The sequence below is a fragment of the Ochotona curzoniae genome, unplaced genomic scaffold (genome assembly GCF_017591425.1).
Source record: "Ochotona curzoniae isolate NIBS_2020 unplaced genomic scaffold, NIBS_Ocur_1.0 contig_2927, whole genome shotgun sequence".
In the NCBI taxonomy this organism is placed as follows: domain Eukaryota; kingdom Metazoa; phylum Chordata; class Mammalia; order Lagomorpha; family Ochotonidae; genus Ochotona; species Ochotona curzoniae.
This window is the reverse complement of record NW_024465654.1, coordinates 600,463-622,770: the sequence shown is the minus strand read 5'-3', so window position 1 is coordinate 622,770 and position 22,308 is coordinate 600,463. Positions and strand designations below refer to the sequence as shown.

General features: G+C 54.4%; 2 protein-coding genes across 2 annotated transcripts; one reads left to right on the top strand and one right to left on the bottom strand.

Annotated features, from left to right (window-relative positions):
• Positions 1-804: 804 nt before the first annotated feature.
• NRIP2 (nuclear receptor interacting protein 2) lies at positions 805-8,365 on the top strand. The gene is made up of 6 exons (XM_040978993.1): positions 805-999; positions 3,876-4,028; positions 7,242-7,324; positions 7,635-7,756; positions 7,948-8,000; positions 8,273-8,365. The coding sequence occupies exons 1-6, from the start codon at positions 805-807 to the stop codon at positions 8,363-8,365; spliced, it is 699 nt and encodes a 232-aa protein (XP_040834927.1).
• Positions 8,366-11,209: 2,844 nt separating this feature from the next.
• Positions 11,210-20,738, bottom strand: ITFG2 (integrin alpha FG-GAP repeat containing 2). Its single transcript, XM_040978740.1, has 12 exons — positions 20,545-20,738; positions 18,790-18,885; positions 17,664-17,705; positions 17,293-17,467; positions 16,190-16,329; positions 15,635-15,783; positions 15,192-15,289; positions 14,944-14,997; positions 14,760-14,851; positions 13,322-13,439; positions 11,815-11,988; positions 11,210-11,735 (listed from the first exon to the last, which is right to left on the bottom strand). The coding sequence occupies exons 1-12, from the start codon at positions 20,638-20,640 to the stop codon at positions 11,632-11,634; spliced, it is 1,338 nt and encodes a 445-aa protein (XP_040834674.1). The 5' UTR covers positions 20,641-20,738; the 3' UTR covers positions 11,210-11,631.
• Positions 20,739-22,308: the final 1,570 nt, after the last annotated feature.

Genomic DNA, 22,308 nt, shown 5'->3' with positions numbered 1-22,308 from the left:
GTGTCCCCAACATACCTCGCTGTGTATGTACAAACATTCCCAAATATAAAATGCTTCTGGTCTCAAACACTTGAGAGTGAGGGGGGCTCCACCCGCATACTGTTTTAAAAAGACCCAGGACTGAGCCCGAGAAGCTGGGGTGCCCTTGTGGGGGCTCTTCAGAGCTGTTCTTGCCATCCCTGGAAGACAGAACCCCCAGTCCGTGAGCTTAAGACTGACCTCTAGGACCGCGCAAAGTGAGAAACCCAGAAAGCTGAAGTTCCCAGGAGGAGAGGATTTTTCACGTTGTACCTCTTTGCGGCTCAGAATCCAGTTCCTGGCCTGCAGAGAGAAAACCAGCGGCGGCTGAGAGGACGACAGAGAAGAGTCAGGTCGGCACCCCGTGGACTCGAACGCCCGCAAGCCCCACGCACACTGGCACGCAGGCCGGCGTCCCGCCGCCCAGCGGCGCGCGCGCGCAGCCTCTCCAAATCAGCCGGCAGGGGCACCCCGACGGTTCGCCACGCAGCCAGCCGACTGCACGCCCCTTTCCCGGGCGCTGGGGCCAGGACCCCAGCCGAGGCGACTCGGCTGAGGGAACTCCCCTTCCCTGCCTCCCTCCCTCCCTCTTCCAGAGCCGGGTTTTTCCAGCCGGCGCCTCACTCCCTCTGCTGCAATCTCTGAGAACTGGGCTGTGACGCGCGCTGCTCCTGCCCGTTTCTCCCTTCCTTTCCTCCGGCGGAGACCCTCCTGTCAACAGGCAGGGTTTCCAGAAGGGAGACCCCCGGCGGACAGAGGTGCCTTCCCCTCCGCCTCGAGGGGGCCATGAGCACCCAGCAGGAAGCAAGAAGAGATGAGGGCGACACCAGGAGAAGGGGACCGGAGGCAGAGCCGCCGCGGGACCGGGCCCCCCTGAGCCAGCAGCGGCGGCTCAAACAGGCCGCCCAGTTCCTGCACAAGGACTCGGCTGACCTGCTGCCCCTCGACAGCCTCAAGAGACTCGGTACCTCCAAGGACTTGGTGAGCACCCCACCTAACCCTCCTCCCCACCTCCCTGCACCTGCTCTGGGCTGGGGCCCTGCCAGGCTGAGGCGGGGCGGGTAGAGGATGAGCATCCTGTCAATTTTTGGGGCTTCCCTCTGGCCATTTTGGGGTTCCTCCTCTTTGGGACCGTTCCCCAGGGCTTGGTGGCTGGGAGGGACCCCATCCTGGTGCTCAACCGCTCCCTGCTATTCACCCTGGGAGCCCAGGGCTTATCTTGTGGATGGGCAGCAGCCATGCTGTGGGGAAGGACTGTAAGCGCTGGTGTCAGCTCCTGGCTCTGTCCACTTACCAACCTGGGCATGTGACTTTAGAACCTGTGCCTCAGTTCTCTGTCTGCGAAATGGGGATAAAACCAACCGTCCCTGCCTTGAGGGGTGGTGGTGAGCTGCATGAGCTAAGCTGGCTTGTAGAAAATATTGTGAAAATGCTGTACCTACTCCTGCAGCTGTGGGGTGGAATCAGCATTGTAGGGGCCCCCTTCCCCCCCCCCCAGGCGGTGGGCCCACATCTGGCTTGGACTCCTAGAAGAGAGGAAGACCTGAGGAGAAAGGCTTGGGAGCCCTTTGTACCCCTGCTCTCATCTCTGGGTCCCCAAGTGGGGGCACCCACCAGAGCTTGCAGGGAAGCAGGCAGGAAGCTTGTCCCATGGCCCAGGGCGCACCAGCAGCTGCCTTTCCTGACCCAGCCCTATTCCTGCAGATGGATTTTGCCTCCAGGAAGCCATTATGGGGTCCAGGTGCTCCCCCAGCTCCAGGCCAGCAGCTTCTGAAGAGGAGAAGCAATGCCCTGAGGTTTCAGAAAACAGCTAGGGGAGAAGGGAGACTTCTTCCTCCCTGTGAATGTACCAGGCTTAGCAGAGCATCCCTGCTGATGGAACAGGGAAGCAGGCTCAAGGCTCCCGGACCAATTTGTATCTGGGCAGCTTGGGAGAGGCACTCTCCCAACATCCCCAGGAGGATGCCTTAAGTCTCCGGTGAGAAAGTTCTAGACTTTTCATCGTGGCACTGTCTTGGCACCTCCTAATCCCATCTCTAGTGGCCACCTCCTGTGACTTTGAGACAAACTGGGAGGCCCCCATGGCCTCCCTCTTGTGCAATAGGGCTGGAACAGTCTGCACAACAATGGGAGAGGCTGAAAGCTTGAATGTTTTGTGGGACAAGTGGCAGGAACTGGGACAGCGGCAGAGTCGGGGGAGGGTCTCATGCTGGGGCAGTAATCTCAGGGGCCTCTCAAAACCAAGGACATAAAGCAGAGGGCAGGTGGAGGGTGGTGTGTGGAGCCCAAGGGGAGCTACCTCCTTCCTGGGCAGGTGTCTGCTGCACGCTGAGGTAGTCCTGGCATACAGAGAAGTGACAGACCTTCCTGGGCTAATGGCTGGTGGGAGTGAAATCCAAAAATAACCACAATAAGAAGCATGGACACTCCCCCGCCTGTTGTACTGGTGGGGGGAGGAGGCGCATGAGGATGGAGGTGTTATTCCAGAGGAGGCCACCCTGCGTCAGGTACAGGACGCCCGGTAATAAAATATCTCTCCCACGTAATGTGTGTTGAGGTAGGCATTCATGGGTGTGGCTGAGATAGACCAGAAGGGGAGGCATGGAAGTGAAGCAGCCTGGTCCAGGCCGGATAAGCAGTGTTGCTGGGACAGACAAGCAGAGTCACGGGGTAGGGAGGGATGAGGCTGAAGACAGGCAGTGGCTGGGCTCTCTGCGTTGGCCATCATCTTCCAAAGTCTGGGCTCTATCGTACAATCCCTGATGCATTTCAGTATTGTGTCTAAAATTATTTGAAAGGCAGAGGGAGTGGGGAGAGGGAGAAGAGAGGTGGGTCTCCCACCAGCTAGTTGACTTCTGAAATGCCTCCAACTGCCAGGGCTGAGTCAGGTCAAAACCGGGAGACAGGAACTCAATCTGGACCTCCCACATGGGTGGTGGGGACTCAACTACCCTGTCCTGTATTACACCCTGCAGGGTGTGAATTAGCCGGAAGCTCAGGTGGGGAGGCGGGAGGGAAGGGGAGTGGAGCTAGTACTTGAACCCGTGCACTCCAGTGTGGGAAGATGCAGCTGCACCTTGTGTCTGCCCCAGTGCATTTGCAACAGGGAGGCCCATGGTTAGTTTTATTTTTGTACTTGGCTGCTTCTTCTGCTTTAATGTGCACACAAGTCTCCAGGAATCTTCTTAAAATGAATCTCTGATTCAGCCCTGAGATTTGACCTCAGTCTGGAAGCTTCCAGCTGGTGGTGGCTCTGTGAGGCAGCAGCGGAGGCAGGTTCCTGTGGCTGTTGGGAGGGGGAGGGGCTCCCAGAGTCACCAGGGGAGTGCCAGGGGAGTGCCAGGGAGGCTGGGAGAGAGAAGAGAGGGTCCTCCAAAGACAGTAGGCAAAGCTGGTAAAGTTAGCAAGTGAGCAGACAGGGCAGGGGTGTTTGCGGGTGGTGGACAGGTCTAAGGGACTCCCAGTGTCTTAGGGGTTTCAAGACTTTACTGCTTCTTTCCATCACACCATCAAGCCTGGGGATCTGCAGGCGGTGAAGGATGAGGTCGAGGGATGTCCCTTGGGAAAGAAAGTGTTGTAGTTTTCAGATACAATGTCCCCTCAGAATAAGCTGAACCGTCAGCAGGGAGCCTACTCCTCTGCCTCTCTTTCCATGGCCAAGTAGTCTATTGAGGCTCCAGAAAAACAGCCTGCTTTGCTGCTTGCTCCGCTCTGGCTATTGTTGGGTGAGTTCATGTCGTTTCCTCCCTGAGGCTCGGGTCTAGGATGGACCTGGGGTGTCTAATGTGGGGGTGGGACAGAGAGGCCTGGGTTCCTGGGTGTAGACCTGTCTCTGTGTTGTTTTGTGACGGAGCCAGCAGCCACACAGCGTGATCCAGAGACGCCTGGTGGAAGGAAACCAGAGTTGGCTCCAGTGCAAGTCTCCCCTGGCGCAGGTTCCCACTCAGGGCCAGGAGAGCCCCGGCAGCAGGAGTGGGACGCTGCTCCCCGCCCTGCTCGTCAGTTGCAAGGTAGGAGGCCCCTGCAGGCACCCACTCTCATGAACTGCTCTCCTCCACCTGCTACTGGCTCACCTCACTTGCTCTCCTGTGGCCAGGAAGGGAGGGAGGGAGAGAGGAAGAAAGAGTCATCTTTCCCGGCTGCCTGGGCCTAAACATGGCATATTCCTTCTTGTGTTTATTATTTATTTGAAAGGCAGAGAAAGAGGAGAGAGAGAGAAACATAGGGACCTTCCACCTGCTGGTGTACTCCCTAAGTGCTCACAGCAGCCATGGTTGACCCAGGCTGAAGTTAGGAATCCAGAAACTGAATCTAGGTCTACGTCCTGCCATGTGGATGGCAGGAGCCAAGTACTTGGTAGGGACCAAGCCATCACCTGCTTCTTTCCCAGGGTGCACATTAGCGGGGAGCTCAGTTGGAACAGAGGAGCCAGGACAGTAGCACAGTAACCAAGTGTGGAATGTGGGTATCGCAGGTGGCACGTTAACCACTGCACCTAGCACCTACCCTAGATCCTCTAGTTTCCCTTCGGCAACACCACTGTTCCACCCTCTTTATCAAAGTATAATATTTAGGGGCCAACACCATGAATAATAATAATAGTCTAAGCCTCCGTGGCATCCCATGTGAGAGCCACTTCATGTCTCAGCTACTCTGCTTCTGATCCAGCTCCCTGCTTATGGCCTGGCAAAGCAGCAGAGGACGGCCCAAGTCCTTGCACCCCTGCACCCATGCAGGAGACTCCGAAGAAGCTCCTGGCTCCTGGCTTTAGGCTGGCTCAGCTCTGGCTGTTGTGGCCATTTGAGGAGTGAACCAGCAGATATACAAGATTGCTCTCTCTCTCTCTAAATTTGTCTTTCCAATAAAAAAAACTATATATCTTTTTCATAAAAGCATAATATTTGAATGGGAAGATATTCCATGTGCAAGGACAGATGGTACCTCTCCTGCAAAAACTGTATGTGTTCCCAGGTGATGGATGGTCCTGTTAGCTCTGCAGCTGTGTCGTTGCCCAGTCTCTCCTGAACTGTTCCCATCAAATGCCTGGAGAGCTCTCCTTTCACTCTCCAGCCACTCTGTGCACTGAAGGCCAGCTCAGCTGTCCCCTCCTCCTGGAAACCTGGCATCCCCAGCCGGAAGTAGTCTCTGTCCCACCCAGCCCCCAAGAACATTCAGCTCACATGGTACTTCCTGTAGACATCTAGGAAACAGTATTTTTTTTTTCAAGATTTATTTTTCATTAGAAAGGCAGATTTACACAAAAGAGAAAGATCTTCCATCCACTGGTTTACTCCCCAAATGGCTGCAATGGCTAGAGCTGAGCTGATCCAAGGCCAGGAGCCAGGAGCTTCTTCTGGGTCTTCCACATGGGTATAGGGCTTTCATCCTCTGCTGCTTTCCCAGGCCACAGGCAGGGAACTGGATGGGAAGTGGAGCAGCTGGGACACGAACCAGTGCCCATATGAGCTGCGGCCATTGGTGGCAGAGAATTCCCCTGTTGAGCCTTTGCGCCAGCCCAGGGAACGGTTATGTTCACGGATGGAGCTTCCAGTAGCGTTTCTTGCATAGATGGGTACAAATGCTCAGTACATGCTTGAGATGGGAAGATAGCCTGTGCACGTGCATCCAAGAAGTGAACTTGGCTTCCTCTGTTTCCAGTGGTGAGCCTCTGAATGTCCTGTCGAGGGATCCCAGCGTCTCCTCCCTCCTCTGCCTCCGACCTGCTGTTCTCCAGTCAGGACACTCTCAGTCTCCCAAGGACGCCTCTAAACATGTCTCCATTTTGGGCTGGATCTTTCCCAAACTTAGGGATTCATTAAGTATAGTTCTGCTTTTTTTTTTTTAAGTCATTTATTTGGTGCCTTATGCAGTAGCCTAATAGCCATATGGGCGCTGGTTCGAGTTCCAGCTACTCCACTGCACTTCCCATCCAGCTCTTTGCTTGTGGCCTGGGAAAGCAGTCAAGGATGGCCCAAAGCCATGGGAGACCAGGAAGAGGCTCCTGGCTTCCTGCTTTTGCACTGGCTCAGCTCTGGCTGTTAGAGCCTCTTGGAGAGTGAACCAACATTCTTCCTCTGTGTAAATTTGCTTTTCCAATTAAAAAAAATCATTAAAATAAATAAATAAGTCTTTTTTAAAAGTTACAGAACATGCGCACAAGAGAGAAATCCTCATCTTCCACTTTTTTTCCCCCAGAAGGCCACAGTGGCCGGAGCTGGACCAAGACAAACCGAGGAGCCAGGAGCCTCATCCAGGTCTCCCACAGGGATGGCAAGATGACCCAAATACCTGGGTCATCTTCCACTGCTTTTCCCAGGCCATTCACAGGGAGCTGAATTAGAAGTGGAGCAGCCAGGCTTTGTTTCTTTATTTTAAATAAGTATTTATTTTTATTCCAAAGTCAGATATACAGAGAGGAGGAGAGACAGAGGTCTTCCCGTCCAAGGATTCACTCCCCAAGTGGCTGAAACAGCTGGAGCTGAGCCGATCTGAAGCCAGGAGCCTGGAAAATCTGCCAGGTCTCCCACGCGGGTGCAGGGTCCCAAGGCTTTGGGCCATCCTCGACTGCTTTCCCAGGCCACAAGCAGGGAGCTGGATGGGAAACGTGGCTGCCAGGAGTAGAACCAGTGTCCATATGGGAATCCGGGGCGTGTTCAAGGCGAGGACTTTGGCTGCTAGGCTATCATGCTGGGCCCACAGCTGAGATTTAATATGGTATCCACAGAGGATGCACGTGCCATAGGCTGTGGCTTTATGTGCTAAGCCACAATGTTTTTTTAAATCATTAGAAATCATTTGATTCTACAAAAGGAAGCCACAATCTTTTAAAGACTCATTTCAGACATCATAATACTGCAGGTCGAACTGCTGTGTGGGACACGCACACCCCATGTCCAAGTGCCTGAATACAGTCCTGCTTCTGACCCACTTTCCTGCTGATGCACCTGGAAGGCAGATGCTGGTTCAGACACTCGGTCCCTGCCGTCTGTGTGGGACACCTGGAAGGGGTTCCTGGTGCTTGGCTCCAGCCTGGCCCAGCCCTGGCTGCTGTTCGCCCTTGAAGAAATAAACCAGTAGATGAAAGATTCTTTTTTCTCTGTCCTTTCTAAAAATTAAAAATGGCCAATCGTTTTAAAAACCATCCCTAATAGGGGATCTTAAAAGGGCTGAGAAAGGACCCATCCTGTGGGCTCACTGAACCCTCCCCCAATTCCCTTCCCCAGTGCCAGGACCAGCTGCTTAGAGTGGCCGTGGACACAGGTGCCCCACACAATCAGGTCTCCTCCGCGTGCCTCAGCCGCCTGGGGTGAGTGGGGCCCAGAGCTGTGGCTGGGACATGGGGTTTTTTCCTGGGGTGATGTGACTGTCCTCGCGTTAGATGGTGCTGAGGGCTGCACCGTCTGGCTATACTAAGAATCACTGTAGATTTTATGTATATGAATTATGTTCCCATAAAACTGAAATTTATTCCGAAAGAGTGGCTGGAGGCTCTGACTGAGCAAGATAAGAATTTAGATCCCAGGAGGGGCCAGGGGTTGAGGACAGGACAGCGTACAGCGGAAAGGGACATAATGGGGGTGGAGTGGGAACCTTAACACCTTGCTTCCCAACTGCAGGCTAGGGAGGAGCGTCCTCAAAGGCCCCGGTGGGGACCTGTCCCCTGAGCCCCCGAGCCAGGTGGAGCAGCTGGAGCTGCAGCTGGGGCAGGAGACTGTGGCGTGCACGGCCCAGGTGGTGGGTGAGTCCTCCCTCCTCCCAGCCTGGCTCCTCTCCTGATGTCCTCCTCGGGGTGGGGCCAGCACCAGGGGTCCTCCACGATGCATCCCCAGTGGTCTCAGACCTGGTGGACAGAGAAGGGGTAGGTGGGTGCCCCGCGGAGAGCAGCAGTGAGCACAGCACTTGTCTTTTGTCCCCCAATGGTTCCTGTAGATGCTGAGGGCCCTGACCTCTGCCTGGGACTGCAGACGCTGCTTTCCCTCAAGGTAAGGTGCCCCAGAGAGCTGGGCAAAGTGGTAGGGGCACAGGCACGGAAGCACGCATCAGGTGCTGATGAAAAAGACTTCTAGAAGGTGTTGCATCACCTGTGAGCTCTTAATTACCCACAAGTGAAAAACCCGGAGAACTGGGCCTTTCTCTGATAGGGGCCTGGGTAAACGGAATAGAAGAAAGAGCAGATAGCCTGGCGCAGGTGCAGCTGCAGGGAAGGGCCCAGGGGAGGGGGACCTCACATGACCCTCCCCTCCCTTTCCTCCAGTGCTGCATCGACCTGGAACAGGGGGTGCTGAGGCTGAAGGCTGCGTCCTCAGAGCTCCCCTTCCTGCCTTTGGATCAAGAGCCTGGGCAGTAACCACTGTCGCCGGGGCACCAGCTGCAGGGACAGCCACACAGCTGGGGACCGTGTGTCCCTCTTCTCACTGACCTGACCCTTCTCCCCGACTGACCCACGTCGCTTAGTTTGCCACAGGCCTCTCTGCTGCCAGCAACTGCTGTCTCCCCGGGGAGCTTGACTTGCCTGTGGGCTTCTGGCTTCCCTGATCACTCAGTCTCTCCTTTCCCAGAAGCGCAACAGCAGGTGGAGGCTGCAGAGTCGAGCACAAAATGGGGCTCTGGGCGTTGGCTGTGGAGTATCGGAGGGATCGAGCCCAGAGCCTGCAGCTGACTGCTGTCCTGACCTCTGCCCTCACCCCAGAGCTCCTGAATGACCCTGACCCCCACATCTGCCTGCTCACCTTGCGGGGCTCCTCATCTCCCACCATCACACTGCCATGCCAGACCAACCTTGGTTCCCTGGCCCTGCAGGCGCCTGATTCCATGCCCATTTGCTTGCAGGTGATGGGGGAGGGCATTCAAACTAGGAATCCATGCTGATGGCGGTGACTTAGGACAGGAATGTGCAACTCACAAGCAGACGGCATTCATTCAACATCTTGTCTGGGTCAGTGATGGCTGAATCCCCCCGTGCAAAGCCCTAGCCTACATGTCTCACGCCCCACTTGCCTTTTGCACCCACTGGACTGCCGACCTTTGGCAGTGTTTGCAGAAGAGCCCAGAGAGATGGGACAAGATGGTGGGGCTGTCGGTCTTCAGACTTAACCTACCAAGCACTTGTTTTTAAAAACTTATGGGACCAGTGTGCAGGTTAAGCTGCTGCTGCATGCAACAGTGCCAGTTCAAGTCCCGGGCTGCTCCACTTCCCATCCAGCTCCCTGCTAATGTACCTGGAAAAGCAGCAGACGACGGGCCAAATGCTTGAGCTCCAGCCACCCACATGGGAGACCTGGATGGAGCTTCAGGCTGCTGATTTTGGGCCGGCCCAGCCCTGGCTATTGCAGCCATTTGGGGAGTGAACCAGTCAAATGGATTGTCTGTTTCTCTAAGGCTTACTTATGTATTTGGAAGTGGAGCAAATAAGAAAGGGAGAATCTTTCATTTGCTGGCTTCACTTCCCAAACACCTGTAACAACAGTTGCTGTCAGGCCAGAAGGAAGCCAGAAACTTCACCTGAGTCTCTCACGTGGGTAGCAGGGACCCAAGTACTTACAGCATCATCTGCTGCCCCCCTAAGCGTTGGTAGAGAGCTGGATTTGAATTATTAAATCACCAGCTATAACTCAGAGCTGGCACTCTGATGGATACAGATGTGAGCTTCCAGAAGTGGCAGCTTTACCCACTGTACCAACACCTGCCGTAGTATTTTCTTACTTCTAGAACTACTGCCCTCACGAGCCTTCTTCTACCCCTTATCCCTGACCTCCTGGAGTTGAAGCTGTCTTGTTTTAGAATCAGTGGTCTTTCATCTCCCTCTTGGACTCGTGACCAAAGCAAAAAGACAAAGGCTCTTCTGATTTCACTGTGAAGAATCCAAGCCTTACCAAGCCAAGGCCCGGGCATGTCAGGCCGGTCTGAGTCTTGCAGATGGGTCAGGGATAGAGAAAGCTCTAGAGCCCCCAGGGAGCTGGGGCCCTGGGCCGGCAAGGACAACCTGCAGCCTAGATTTGACCTTTTCCAGGCTCAAGGAGTCTCCCTCCCTCCCTGCCTTGCCCCACCACCTCTGCCTTCCTGAGCTATGCAGTTCCTTTCTCTGTCTGCTCCCTGCTGCTTCGGTAACTGCACCCCAAGGCCCCAGGGCGAGCCCTCAGCCCAGCTGCCTCCCCTTTCAATAAACTCTGCTTTCTCTAAGCTGCTGTTGTCCTGTGGCTGTCCTCCCCTCTCTGCTCTGGTTCCCTCGCAGAAATGCCCAGGGGGCTCTTCCCTGGGGTGGCCCACATCCACCTGACATCACTGAGCTCTGCTGCTCACAGCGGGAGCTTCACAAAGTGTGTGGAGAACGGAAATAAAAAGCTAAGTTTATTTTGGTGCAAATATTTTTTAAAAGATTTATTTATTTTTATTGGAAAGTCAGATACACAGAGAGGAGAGACAAAAAGGAAAATCTTCCATCCAATGATTTACTTTCCAAGTGGCCACTTCCTGAGCCAATCCAAAGCCAGGAGTTTCTTCCGGGTCTCCCGCACTGGTGCAGGGTTCCAGGGCTTTGGGCCGTCCTCGACTGCTTTTCCAGACCACAAGCAGGGAGCTGGTTTGGAAGCAGGGCTGCCAGGATTAGAACTGGCACTCACATGGGATCCCGGCACATGCAAGACGAGGACTTAAGCTGCTAGGCTACCATGCCAGCCTCGTGCAAACATTTTAAAATCCGTGCATAAGGAGGGATCTTCAAAAAGTTTACAGAAAAGGTAGAGTATGAAAAACGTGTGCAGGGATTTGCTCTTTTGCACCAAAACAAACTTTTGTTGTTAAATTTTCATTTCATTTCAAAGCCTGAGAGAGATGGAGAGAGAGAAGAGACACAGAGAAATCTTCCACCCATTAGATTACTTCCAAATGTCTACATTAGCTGTGGGCTGGACCAGGCCTACGAGCCAGGAACTCCCTCCAGATGTCCCAGGCGGGTGAAGAGAACCAAGCACCTGAGCCAGGGCCTGCTTCCCGCAGGTGTGCATCAGCAGGAAGCTGGCTTTAGCTGCACAGCAGGACTTCCCCACAGGATGTAGTTATCTCAGGCAACACCTGCAGCCCCGTGCCAAACGCCTGCTCTCTAAACTTAATTCCCTTCTCCATGAAGCCTTTGAAGAACCCTCACCATACACATCACACAGAGCTTATAAAGAACACTCATCTACACTGCAAATACATGCTCTGACCTTTTCAATTTTATTTCATCAATTCAAAAATGCTGGCCATAAGCCTCCAAAGGTTTGCACTCTACAATTTGAAAGGGGAAAACAAAACACAATTAAGGGCACTGAGAATCAAGAACAGAAAAACTATGAATGGCCCAAGACAAACTTCTGATTGTGGTCTGGAACACAAACCTGCATCTTGGAGACCATGACAAGAGGGATGCAGCGGGACCAGAAAGCGCAGATGTGGCCACTTCCACAGATGGAGGCAAAATGGGGTTGGGGTGCCAGGAGCACAAGACCAGACTGCGAAACGGCCTGCACTTCCCCGGTGCAAAGCAGCCAGCCGGAGGTCATTACTGATGGTGACGATCGACCTGCAGCTGTGCTGTGCAAGATGGAGCCTTCAGCAGCGAAGAAGGAAGGCGCCCTAGGTGGGGTCCTGGAGGCTGGAGGGCTCAGGCGGCAGTGACTGGTCGGGGTGGTAGAGGGTCTGGTGCAGTAGGGCACGCGTCGCAGGAAGGTCGTTGGGATCTGAGGGCCACAATGGGGCTGTTGAGAGGTTCTGAAGCCACTGGCTGCCCAGGCTGCTGGCAACTCCCCCTGGACTCACCGGTGCCCAGCTCCTGCAGCAAGTCACGGAACTCTGGCTCTGCCTCCAGCAGCTTCAGCAGGTTGGTGGATTCCATCCGCTCCAGCTGTACCTCCCAGTACACATAGATCTTCTGGTTGAAGGTCACGTACACCAGGCAGGGGCTGTTGCGGCCCTCTTTGCAAGCATACAGGCCTGGGAGGGATGGGCAGTGAGACCAAGGGCCACACATTTCAGCTGCCCCTGAACACGGGGCACAGAGAACATGGCCCTCCCGGGGAAGGCAAAGAAAAGCTGCAGTGTCTGCTGGGGACTCGGGAGACTTCCCAATCCGATCCACATCTTCCCATCCGAGTGACACTGCCAAGTCCACGTAGACTTTAACCCTTCAGGTCACAGGAGCACTTCCTCTGAGCGCTGTCCAGCTGTGGCCTGCGTTTTCATTACTGACCACACCCCAGGCCTTATTCCTGCTCTCCCGGGTCCCCAGCGAGCACAAAAGGAAAGTTCCAGGGCACTGCCCTTTACAGTGGTCTGGCAGGATCAGATGGAAAAGAATTTGATACATCTTCGTTTTCTCACATCCCAGTTGAATGGCAAGAGTTCATGTCATTCTTTATAAACACTCAAAGATGGAGATTTCACTGTCCTCTTTTTGTTTTTTAAAATACCAATCATATTTTAAATGTCAGTATTTTAAATATTTTTAACTACCAACATTTTATTTTTAAATGCTATCATCATCTGCTCTAACGGTACAGCAAGTTGGAAAGAAAGAATTTTCTGTTGGCTGGTTTACACCTAAATACCTATGACAGCCAAGTTGAAGACAGAAGCCTCTGGAATTCCATCTGGGTCTCTCACACGGGTAGCAGGAGCCCGAGGACTTGGTCCTTTCCGGAAGCATTGGCAGGGAGGTGGATCAAAAGTGGAATATCTAGGATTCCAATCACTGACACTGTGATATGGAATGCCGGCATTCCAAACAGCAGCTTAACCTGCTGTGCCAAAACCTAGTCTGACTTGTCAAACTGCCAAGATGTGGCACAGCACGTAAAGCCACTGCTTTCGATGCTACCATCCTACACAAGTGCAGGTTTGAGTCCCAGTTGGTCACTTCTGATCCAGCTCTCTGCTCATGTCCCTGGGGAAGCAGTGGAAGATGGCTCAAGTACTTGGGCTCCTGCCGCCCATGTGGAAGGCTCAAAGGGAGTTCTGGTCTCCTGACTTCAGCCTGGCCCAGCCTTGGCTATTGGCCATTTGGGGGGTGAATCTGTAGATGGAAGACTGTCTCACTCATCTCTGGAATTTTGCCTTTTAAGTAAATGAATAAAACTTTAGATAACAAAACAACCCCCTCAACCTCACCGGCAAGATGCCCATGTAGTATCCACCTGCCACCACTAGGAGGAGCTACAGAGGCCATTTGGGTATATACAGTCAGGAGAACGGGGAAAACGAGGGAACAGACTCCCTTATCTAGGGGAAGCCTGGTTGGCAGAGGGGTGACTCGGGGGCCCGCTCCCACCTGCACAGAAAGCACGGATGTTCTCATCCACCTGGAAGCGGACCACAGTGCGGTTGTGATCAATGATGTATGTCTGTCCGTCCCAGGCGCATGCCACCACCTCCTCATGGCCATTGCCCTGAAAGCAGAGACAAGCGCATCGGACAGGGAGGTAGCACTCCCAAAGCTCACCGGGGCCTGTGAACTGGACTCGGGGGCCAACAGCCAGCCTTCTCCAAGGACCAGAAAGTGTACACTCTTCAGAAAGTATACAACAACCCTAAGTGAAACTTTCAGAAACAAGGTGCCGGGCCTGGTACAGTAACCAGCTCGTATCCCCCACTTCCCATCCAGCTCCCTGCTTGTGGCCTGGGAAAGCAGCAGAGGACAGCCCAAAGCCTTGGGACCCTGCACCAGAGTGAGAGACCCAGAGGAAGCTCCTGGCTCCTGGTTTTGGATCTGATTAGCTCTGGCTGTTGCGGCCACTTGGAGAGTGAACCAGCAGATGTCTGTCCTTCCTCTCTGAAGATCTGCCTTTCCAATAACAATAAATAAAAAGGAAGGAAGGAGGAAGGAAGTCGGTCCCTTTGGCTGGTGTTGTGGCACAGTGGGTAGGGCCGGTTCACGGGCAGCCCCGTTTCTGATCCAGCCGCCGGGTTCAAGCACCTGGCAGAGCAGAGTACTCAGGCTCTTGCTTCCATGAGGGAGACCTGGGTGGAGCTGCATGTTGCTGATTTTGGCCTGGCCTAGCCTTGGCCATGGCGGCCACCTGGAGCATCAAACAGCAGATTTGCAATCTGTGTCTTTTCTCTCTGGCTCCAGCTTTCACATAAACAAGTCTTACAAACAAACCAAAACCTCTTGCCAGAGATCATTCAGCTAAGTTGAGGAATCAGGGCTCCAGGGGCCAGCGTGGTGGCACAGTAGGCTGTCTCTGCCTGTGGTACCAGTATCCCACATGGGCACCAATTTGGGTTCTGGCTGTTCTACTTCCAATCCAGCTCCATGCTAATGGCCGAGGAAAGTAGCAGTAGATGGGTGGCAGTAGGGTTCCTGCCACCCATGTGGGAAACCTGGATGAAGTTCCTGGCTGCTTCAGATCTCTGAACCATGAAGCATGTCCTTTGGCAATGTCAAGTGGGAAAGCAGTTGAGGACGGCCCAAAGCCATGGGACCCTGCACCCATGCGGGAGACCCAGAAGAATCTCCTGGCTCCTGGCTTCAGATCAGCTTAGCTCTGGCTGTTGTGGCCACTTAGGGAATGAACCAACAGATGGAAATATCTTTCTTTGTCTCCTTTCTGTAAATCTGACTTTCTAATAAAGGTAAGTAAATCTTAAAAAGGAAAAAAGAAAGAAAAGGAAATGCAGATGAGGTTGGGATGGGAGGACGGTCTGATCTGGGCCATCTCTCCACGAAGTGGCATACATGCTGTGTCCCCTACCAGGGTGTCACTCACCGTGACGTCCAGCTTCTCCAGGGCGAACAGCTGGTGATCCACCTGCACCGACCACAGCAGCTTGTCCGCCTCCTCCATCAGCTTTAGCGTCCCTGCAGGGGAGGGGCAAGCCGGGGTGGTGGGTGGGCCAGGCTCCTGCACACAGCCCTCAGAGGCAGCGCCTCCCCCAGCCAGCACTGCTCACCATCCAGAGTACACAGAGCAAAGAGCCCGGAGCCACGGCTCTCTGGGTTGTGGCCTGTGGGGTGGGGGATAGAATGAGTGTGGGAAGAGAACGTGAAAGGGAGAACAAGACGATGGCCGTTCCCAGGGGACCATGGGGCAACAAACGAGCACAAGACCCTGGATCTCGGCACCCCTTCCCTACACACCCTCCCCCACGACCAGTGAAGCTGCACCTCGGCTCCCTCACTCGCCCCACCCCACCTTCACCTTGTTTGATGTTGCCGATTAAGTGAGTGGAGACGTTCTTGTTGTGGATTCGCCCAGATGTCTGGTGCAGCACCACGTCCCGGGCAGCTGGTGTCTCCCTGGGCCAAGAGGATGCGCAGGTGAGCCCAGTTCTAGAGCTGGGAGCCCCCCGGACGGATTGATGACTTCCAGGAACTGAATCTGCTTGGGGGCCTAGTTCTGACCCCTTCTGACCCGACAGCCAAGGGGTAAGGGTCAGGACTGTAGGCTTGGAGCTGGGACCTCTTTCAGATGCCACAGGTTGAAGTAGCAAAACCATCTTCCTTCATGGAGCAAAGGACCTTCAGTGGGGACCCAGATGAAGAAGCTGTGCTCCCTGCAGGCCCAGCTCCCTGCACATGCCATTGGGAGCAGCTCTTGCTTCCACACACCCCAGTACCACCCGCAGGCCTGCACCCCCTTACCTGCTGCTCTCCGTGGCTCCCTCGGAGGCAGGAGGGGACTCAGCGTCCTGGTTCCAGGTGCATAGCAGGATGGCATAAGCACAGCCAGGTTGAGAAACCATCAGCTCCGGGACCCCCAGCGGCCCCAGGGTCACCGAGAGACTGTCCACCTGCACCAGAGAAGGGGGGACAGGGAGAGAGAAGTTGGCGCCCTGCAGAGGCAGCTTCGAGGGTGGCAGCAGGAGGGACTTGGAGTTACAGAGCATGGCTGGGGTCTCCTCTCCGCCCAGACCCTCTGGCCCCCGCTCTGTGTGCTATGGTTGGGACCACACCAACCCATCTTCACACTGCTCATGTCTGGCCCAGCCTTCAGTCTCCAAACCTGCTACCAGCAGTCCCCTTTCCCCCCAAACTCCCCACTGAGACCCTGACTGACAACCATCTCCTCTTTGATTTGTCTCAACACCGGCAACTTTGCCTTGTCCCCACCCTGGTCCTGGTCCCTGACCAAAGTCTCCTATGGGAGACCATCATCCCTGCTCCCGGCCTCGCTGGTACCCAAGTGCAATCTCTCACCTGACCCTCCAGCATCCATTTCTTGAGAGATACCAGCTGCCCCGACAGATGTTCGCCACCCTCACTTGGCTCCTCCCAGCGGAAAGCGCGTACCACGCGGTCCGTGTAACCCACCACCAGCTCGCAGCGCCCGTCTCCGTCTGTGTGTGGGGGTGGCACAGGAGGGGTTGGCGGCCACGTCTCAGTTCACCAGCTGGAGTCCTATGAACAGTCTATTTTACCCTCCAAGCCCCCTTCCTCCTTTGCCATTTTATATGAGATGCAGTGAGACAGAGAGGGAGAGATGCATGGAGAGCACTCCCACCCACTGGCCCATGCTGGGCTGAGGCAGAAGCCGGGAGCCCTGCCCAGGTCACCCACCTGGACAGCAGGAAGCCACATCACGCTGAGTCCCCACCGCTGCTGCCACCCAGGATTGGCATTAGCAGGAAGTGAGAGTCAGGAGCTGGAGCTAGGACTCAAACTCAGGCACTCCAACGTGGGAGGCAGGTGTCTCCACTGCCAGGCGCCATGCCCCACTGCCCCTGTCGATCCAGCATCAACTGCACACCCAACTGCCTCTCACTCTGTGGCTACTACCTGCCCCCGCCCCTGCACCTGACCCAAAGGCCTCCTGGCTTCTGCCCTGGGACTTCTCACACATCACTCAGGTGTCAGCCACCACCTCCAAGGACCAGCCCCGGATCGCTATGGCGCCCCCTCTCGCCCCTTCAGGTTTTCTTTGCCCAGTGTCATTGTCTCAGCAAGCTCAACCCAGATGACTAAATCCAACTCCAACTGCTCCCTGCTCTGTGACCCTTTTTGGCCTTTTCTGGGACTTATATGTCTCTGTTTATTAACGTCAAATAATAGTATTCGATTGTCCTGCAAGATGTATTTAATGTTTCTTCTCTGTCTCTTTTTAGTAAGGCTGTGTCTGTTTTATTCTCCACCACAATCCCAGTATCCCTAGAATAACAGTGGGCCCATAAGGGGTGTTCAGTAACTATTTCTATCAGATATCTAAAGGATGGACTCTCCCTCTTGCCCCCATGTTCTGGAATCTTCTCTGGCACCCACAGACTCCTTCTACCGCACTGGCCCCAGAGGATGGCCACACGCACCGATGTCGCTGACCAGCATGACCTTGGTGTTGGCGGGGATGTGCTGCTTGAAGACTGGACGCTGCTGTTCCTCTCCCGCGAGTGCCTCACGGTGCCCAGGAGCCTCCAGGGCCTTGGCAGGGGTCAAGTCGAAGAGGTGAAACCAGCCTTCGGCGCTCACCGCCACCACAAAGTTCTGGGGCAGACGGAAGTGTGGGTGCGTGGGGTTGGGGTGTCAGGGACGGGGGCAGAGTTTGGGCACAAGCCTAGGTAGGACTCAGATCACGGCAGGCGGCCGGCTGGTGGCAAAGCCTTTGACTCTCAATGGGTTTCCACCAGGAAACAGGATCCAAGGCAAGTCTACTGGGGCCCGGAGTCTCCCGGTTCCTCACCTTGCCTTTGTTGCACACATCTCCAACTGCAACGCTCGTCAGCTGCAAGAGAGGACAAAGCAGGGTCACCAGGCACCGAGGGAGACCTGTACTCCCTATTGGTGTGCTCACCATTCACTGAAATCTTGGGTCATGAGTTAAACTTTAAAAAAAAAAAAAGACTAATTTGAGCCTGGCGCAACAGCCTAGTGGCTAAAGTCCTCACCTTGCACGCACCAGGATCCCATATGGATGCCAGTTCTACTCCTGGTGGCCCAGCTTCCCATCTCGCTCCCTAATTGTGGCCTGGGAAAGCAGTTCAGGATGACCCAAAGCTTTGGGACTCTGTACCCTGGTGGGAGACCCAGAAGAAGCTCCTGGCTTCAGATTGGCGCAGCTCTGGCCATTGCGGTCACTTGAGGAATGAATCATCAGACAGAAGATCTTCCTCTCTGCCTTTCCTCCTCTCTGTATATCTGACTTTCCAATAAAATAAATAAATACCTCTTTAAGAAGAAGACTAATTATTTTATCTATTTGAAGGTCAGAGTGACAGAGACAAGGAGAGACAGAGAGAGATCTTTCATCAATTGGTTGACACTCCAAATGGGGCCAGGCTGAAGTTACAAGACCAGAAGTTCATCCAAGTCTCCCGCCAGGGTGGCAGGAACTTCAGTGCTTGGGTCAGCACCTGCTCTCTTTCCAGCCACATTAGCACAAATGCTGCCTAGGAAGCAGAGTAGCCCAGGGCTCTAACCAGCACTGTGATACGGGCTGCAGGTGTCCCAAACTGTGGCTTTACGTGCTGCACCACAGTGCTAACCCTGTACAGTGAGTCCGAATTAACTGGATTCCTGTATGAAAGCACGATGAGCACCTAACTTAGGTAACACAACCTGGGCTAAACACAAAGCAAGATCCCTACATCTAATATAGCCAGACTGCCACAGTCCTGGACTTACTCAATGACTGCCCCCACAAAGTGCCAAGGAGGACTCCACAACAGAAAAGCACCCAAGCCCTCGCGAGTGGGAGGCCCAGACGAGGACACAGCCCACAGGTCACCATCCCGAGTGTGACGGCCGTGAGCGCCCGTCGGGGAGCCCTCCCTGACTTGGCCCAAGGACCCAGGGTGGGGCGTCCTCACCATGCCCTGGCAGGAGCAGGTGAGCCACGGCCGGCTGTCGTCCTTCTTGTACACTGACAGCTTTCCACTGGTGTCTCCCACGACCAGCTCGTTCAGCTTGAGGTGGAGAGAGAGAAGCTAGCGTGAGGATGAGGTCGTGCCCGAGCACTGAAAGCTTTTCTCTACCTGGGCGGAAGTCACGAGACTGCAGTTTTCACTTTGGTAATTTTCATTAAAATTCGTTCCGGGGTGTGAGTGTGTGTGGGCGGGTGGAATGGGTGGGAATGGGGGGTGTAGGGGGGCATGTGGTGCAGAGGTCAAGCTCTTTGCATCCCATGCATGAGCACCTAGGTTTCAGTCCCCGGGAGTCAACAGCACTTGATGTGTCTCAGTGCTTGGTTCCTGGTACTCCTTTGTGAGACCCAGGCAGAGTTCTGGGCTCCTGACGCTGGACTGGCCCAGTCCTGGTTGTTGTGGGCATTGCAGAACTGAACCAACAGATGGAAGACTTTTTTTTTTATCTCCCTCTGTTGATCTGCCTTTCAAATAAGAATAAATTTTAAAACACCTTCAGAAACCATCAGTAATTGAGAAAAAAAGAAAAAGCAATCTTTCAGGACCAATATAGCCAGTTTCCCAGATTTTCTTATTTCCTTTTAGGGGTGTGTGTGTGTGTGTGTACACGCATACACATGTGTGCTGGAGGAGGGAGATGTTAGAGAAATGGGGGCTACAGACTCTATGACCCATCCCAGTGAAGTCTGACACTGGAATACTGCAACTGAGTCCCACCTACCTGAACGTGGCGCCTCTCCTTTACCCAGCACAAACGGGGCATGTTTGGAAAACAGCCCAAGACACTGAAGTTTTGGAGGATCTAACCTCAGGCTTTGTATTTATTTGTTACATTTTTACATATGTTTATTTGAAGGTAGAAAGACCTTCCATGTGTTAACTTACTCCTCAGTTGCTCACAACTGCCAGGACAGATGCAGGGGCCCCACACTCCAGCTGGGTCTCCCTTCCCTGTGGGTGGCAGGAGCGTACGTTTGTGGGTCATCATTATCTGTTGCTTCCCAGGGTGTGCTTTAGCAGCAGGAATAAGGGCTGCACAGACAAGCCGATACACATGCATGACAGATCAGGGCTTGCTTTTTTGCCTGCTCCGTCTCCTCGCCGGCTGGATCGCAGATACAGAACCCTCAGAAATGTGCCAGAGCCTTTAAAACAGTGTGCACCACGCACCGGTTCTACTCGCCTCATTTCCAAAAGGTGAGGAAAGGAACGGGTGCTGAAGGAAAAAAAAAAAAAAAGCAGACAGACGGAGTCTGTTTCTGCGATTTCACAACAATTCAAACTGGCGAGACACTCAGGTCGACTGGGGACCAGGCGCTGAGGGAGACCCAGGAGACAGAGGACCCCAGCCCACCCCATAGCAGCGCACGCAGGAGGGGCAAGGGAGGACAGTCCAATTTTAGGCTGGAAAGAAACCCGAGGCTTTGAAAGTAAAGGGACGCGTCCGCTGACGCAGAAGCCCTGGCGTCTTGGAAAATCGGCCACCAGAGTCTGCCAGGCGCCTAAGAATCAGGAGGGGAGCCCAACGACCTATGCCCGGGTAAATCACCATGGTGACGACAGCGGCCATGCAAACTATCAAGCCTGTCGGCAGCCCGCACGCCAGCCTCTACGCGCATGCGCCCCGTCCCAGAGCGGCCCGCCCCGCCCGCACGCATGCGCGGTTCCCAGCTGCGCCTCAGGCCGTGCGCGCGCACCTACCGCATCGTTATCGACGTCTCCGAGGCAGATGGCGTTGGGGAAGAGGCTCCCGCTGAAGTCCAGCGCCACGCGCTGCACGTAGCTCACCGACCTCATAGTGCTGACGAGAGCCGGGTGGTCGGGAGCTGCGTGCTCCCCGAGCCCCGCTCCGACCGCCGCTCGGCTGCAAGGCCACTCACACTCACGTCCCCGCCTTCCTCACTGAGCCGTGGGGAGGACGCGGGTCTTCCGAGCCTGGGGGCGGGCTTACTCCCGCAGCGAGATGTGAGTGACAGGGCCATGAGCCAATCGGCTTCTTCAGAGGACTAGAACGCAGGGTTGGCTCAACCCTGACGCAACGCAAGTGTTCCTTGGCAACAGGGCTTGCCAGGGCCTGACCTAATAACCTTGACCTGTTAGTTGCGTTGGTGTGAAAAACTCCTGACCCTGGGAATCACATTCATAATCCTCATGACTGAAAACTGTATGACTGCCCTGAGTGTATTTTTGAAGCGTTAACTACCCGTTTGTTGTGGAAATATTGAATTACCACCAGCATATAAAATGATTGAAGCCAAGTGACTCCTGGAACAAGACTTTCTATTGGAAAGACAGATATACGGAGAGTAGGAGGAGAGACAGAGAGGAAGATCGTCCATCTGATGGTTCACTCCCCAAGCAGCCACAAAGGCTGGAGCCGAGCCAATCTGAAGCCAGGAGCCTGGAGCTTCTGGGTCTCCCACGTGGGTGCATAGTCCCAAGGCTTTGGGCCGTTCTCTGCTGCTTTCCCAGGCCACAAACAGGGGGTAGGATGGGAAGCGGAGCTGCCGGGATTAGGACCGGTGCCCATATGGGACCCCGGGCGTGCAAGGCAAGGACCTTAACCACTGCGCTATCGTGCCAGGCCCATCAACTCATTCTTGATGAGTAGCAAGGCGTATCACCTGAACTAAAGGAAGTCAGAAGGGTGGAACTGGAGGCGTCCCTCTCCCATTCTGAGAACACAGGCAACTCTGAGCGATGGGGATTGACATGTTGTTTCTGTCCCTTTGTTCCTCAAGGGGAAGATGTGCTCTTGGAAGGGTCAGGAATGGGAGAAACAAGAATTTACATTTTACAAAAGTAACTTCACCAGGGACCAGAGATCCTATCTGCCTCTGCCAATCAGACTCCTCACAGTTGGACCAGGGAGCAGCCATCCTGCTTTGTACCTACGAGGCCAATGGGAGGAGGCTGGGGGACCAGGGCCTTTTAGCTTGGAGGAGGATGCCAAATTTTATTCTGGAACTCCCAAGGAGTCTGACAGCCACACTAAGGGAACAGGGGGCAATTTAGACAATCCTGGAGACCACAGATAAGCTTTGAAGCTGACATAGGTGGCTAGTTCCTATTACTGCAGAATGGATGGTGGGTCCATTCAAAAGTGCTGGGTTAGGGCGGGCATTTTGTTCAGACAGGACACCCACATCTCCCGTGCCAGGATTGCCATCCCAGTTCTGTTTGCCATTGCAGCTTCCTGTTGGTGTGACCCCTGGGAGGCAGCAGGCTGCTCAGGTAGCTGGATCTCTGCCTTGCCTCTTGGAGACCCAGATGGAGTTCTGGCTCCTGATTTTAGCCTGGTTCTGTTGTGGGAATTTGGGGAGTAAGTCAGCAGTTGGAAGATCTGTTTGCCTCTGTGCCTTTCAAATTTATCAAGTGAGAAGTACGTAAACATAAACTTTTTTGAAGAAAAAGGCGCTGGGTCACACAGGTGGTGCTTAGTTGCTGCAGTACATACTCTCATGG

What these genes read in the sequence shown, in the direction of transcription:
- NRIP2 (XM_040978993.1), top strand. Translation starts at nt 805, where the DNA reads ATGAGCACCCAGCAGGAAGCAAGAAGAGATGAGGGCGACACCAGGAGA. An exon ending in GCGTGCCTCAGCCGCCTGGG is followed by an intron (nt 7,325 to 7,634) that starts GTGAGTGGGGCC and finishes TCCCAACTGCAG; the next exon opens with GCTAGGGAGGAGCGTCCTCA. An exon ending in GTGCACGGCCCAGGTGGTGG is followed by an intron (nt 7,757 to 7,947) that starts GTGAGTCCTCCC and finishes TGGTTCCTGTAG; the next exon opens with ATGCTGAGGGCCCTGACCTC.
- ITFG2 (XM_040978740.1), bottom strand. Translation starts at nt 20,640, where the DNA reads ATGAGGTCGGTGAGCTACGTGCAGCGCGTGGCGCTGGACTTCAGCGGG. An exon ending in AATCGGCAACATCAAACAAG is followed by an intron (nt 14,998 to 15,191) that starts GTGAAGGTGGGG and finishes CCCACCCCACAG; the next exon opens with GCCACAACCCAGAGAGCCGT. An exon ending in CATCCGTGCTTTCTGTGCAG is followed by an intron (nt 11,989 to 13,321) that starts GTGGGAGCGGGC and finishes CATCCCTCCCAG; the next exon opens with GCCTGTATGCTTGCAAAGAG.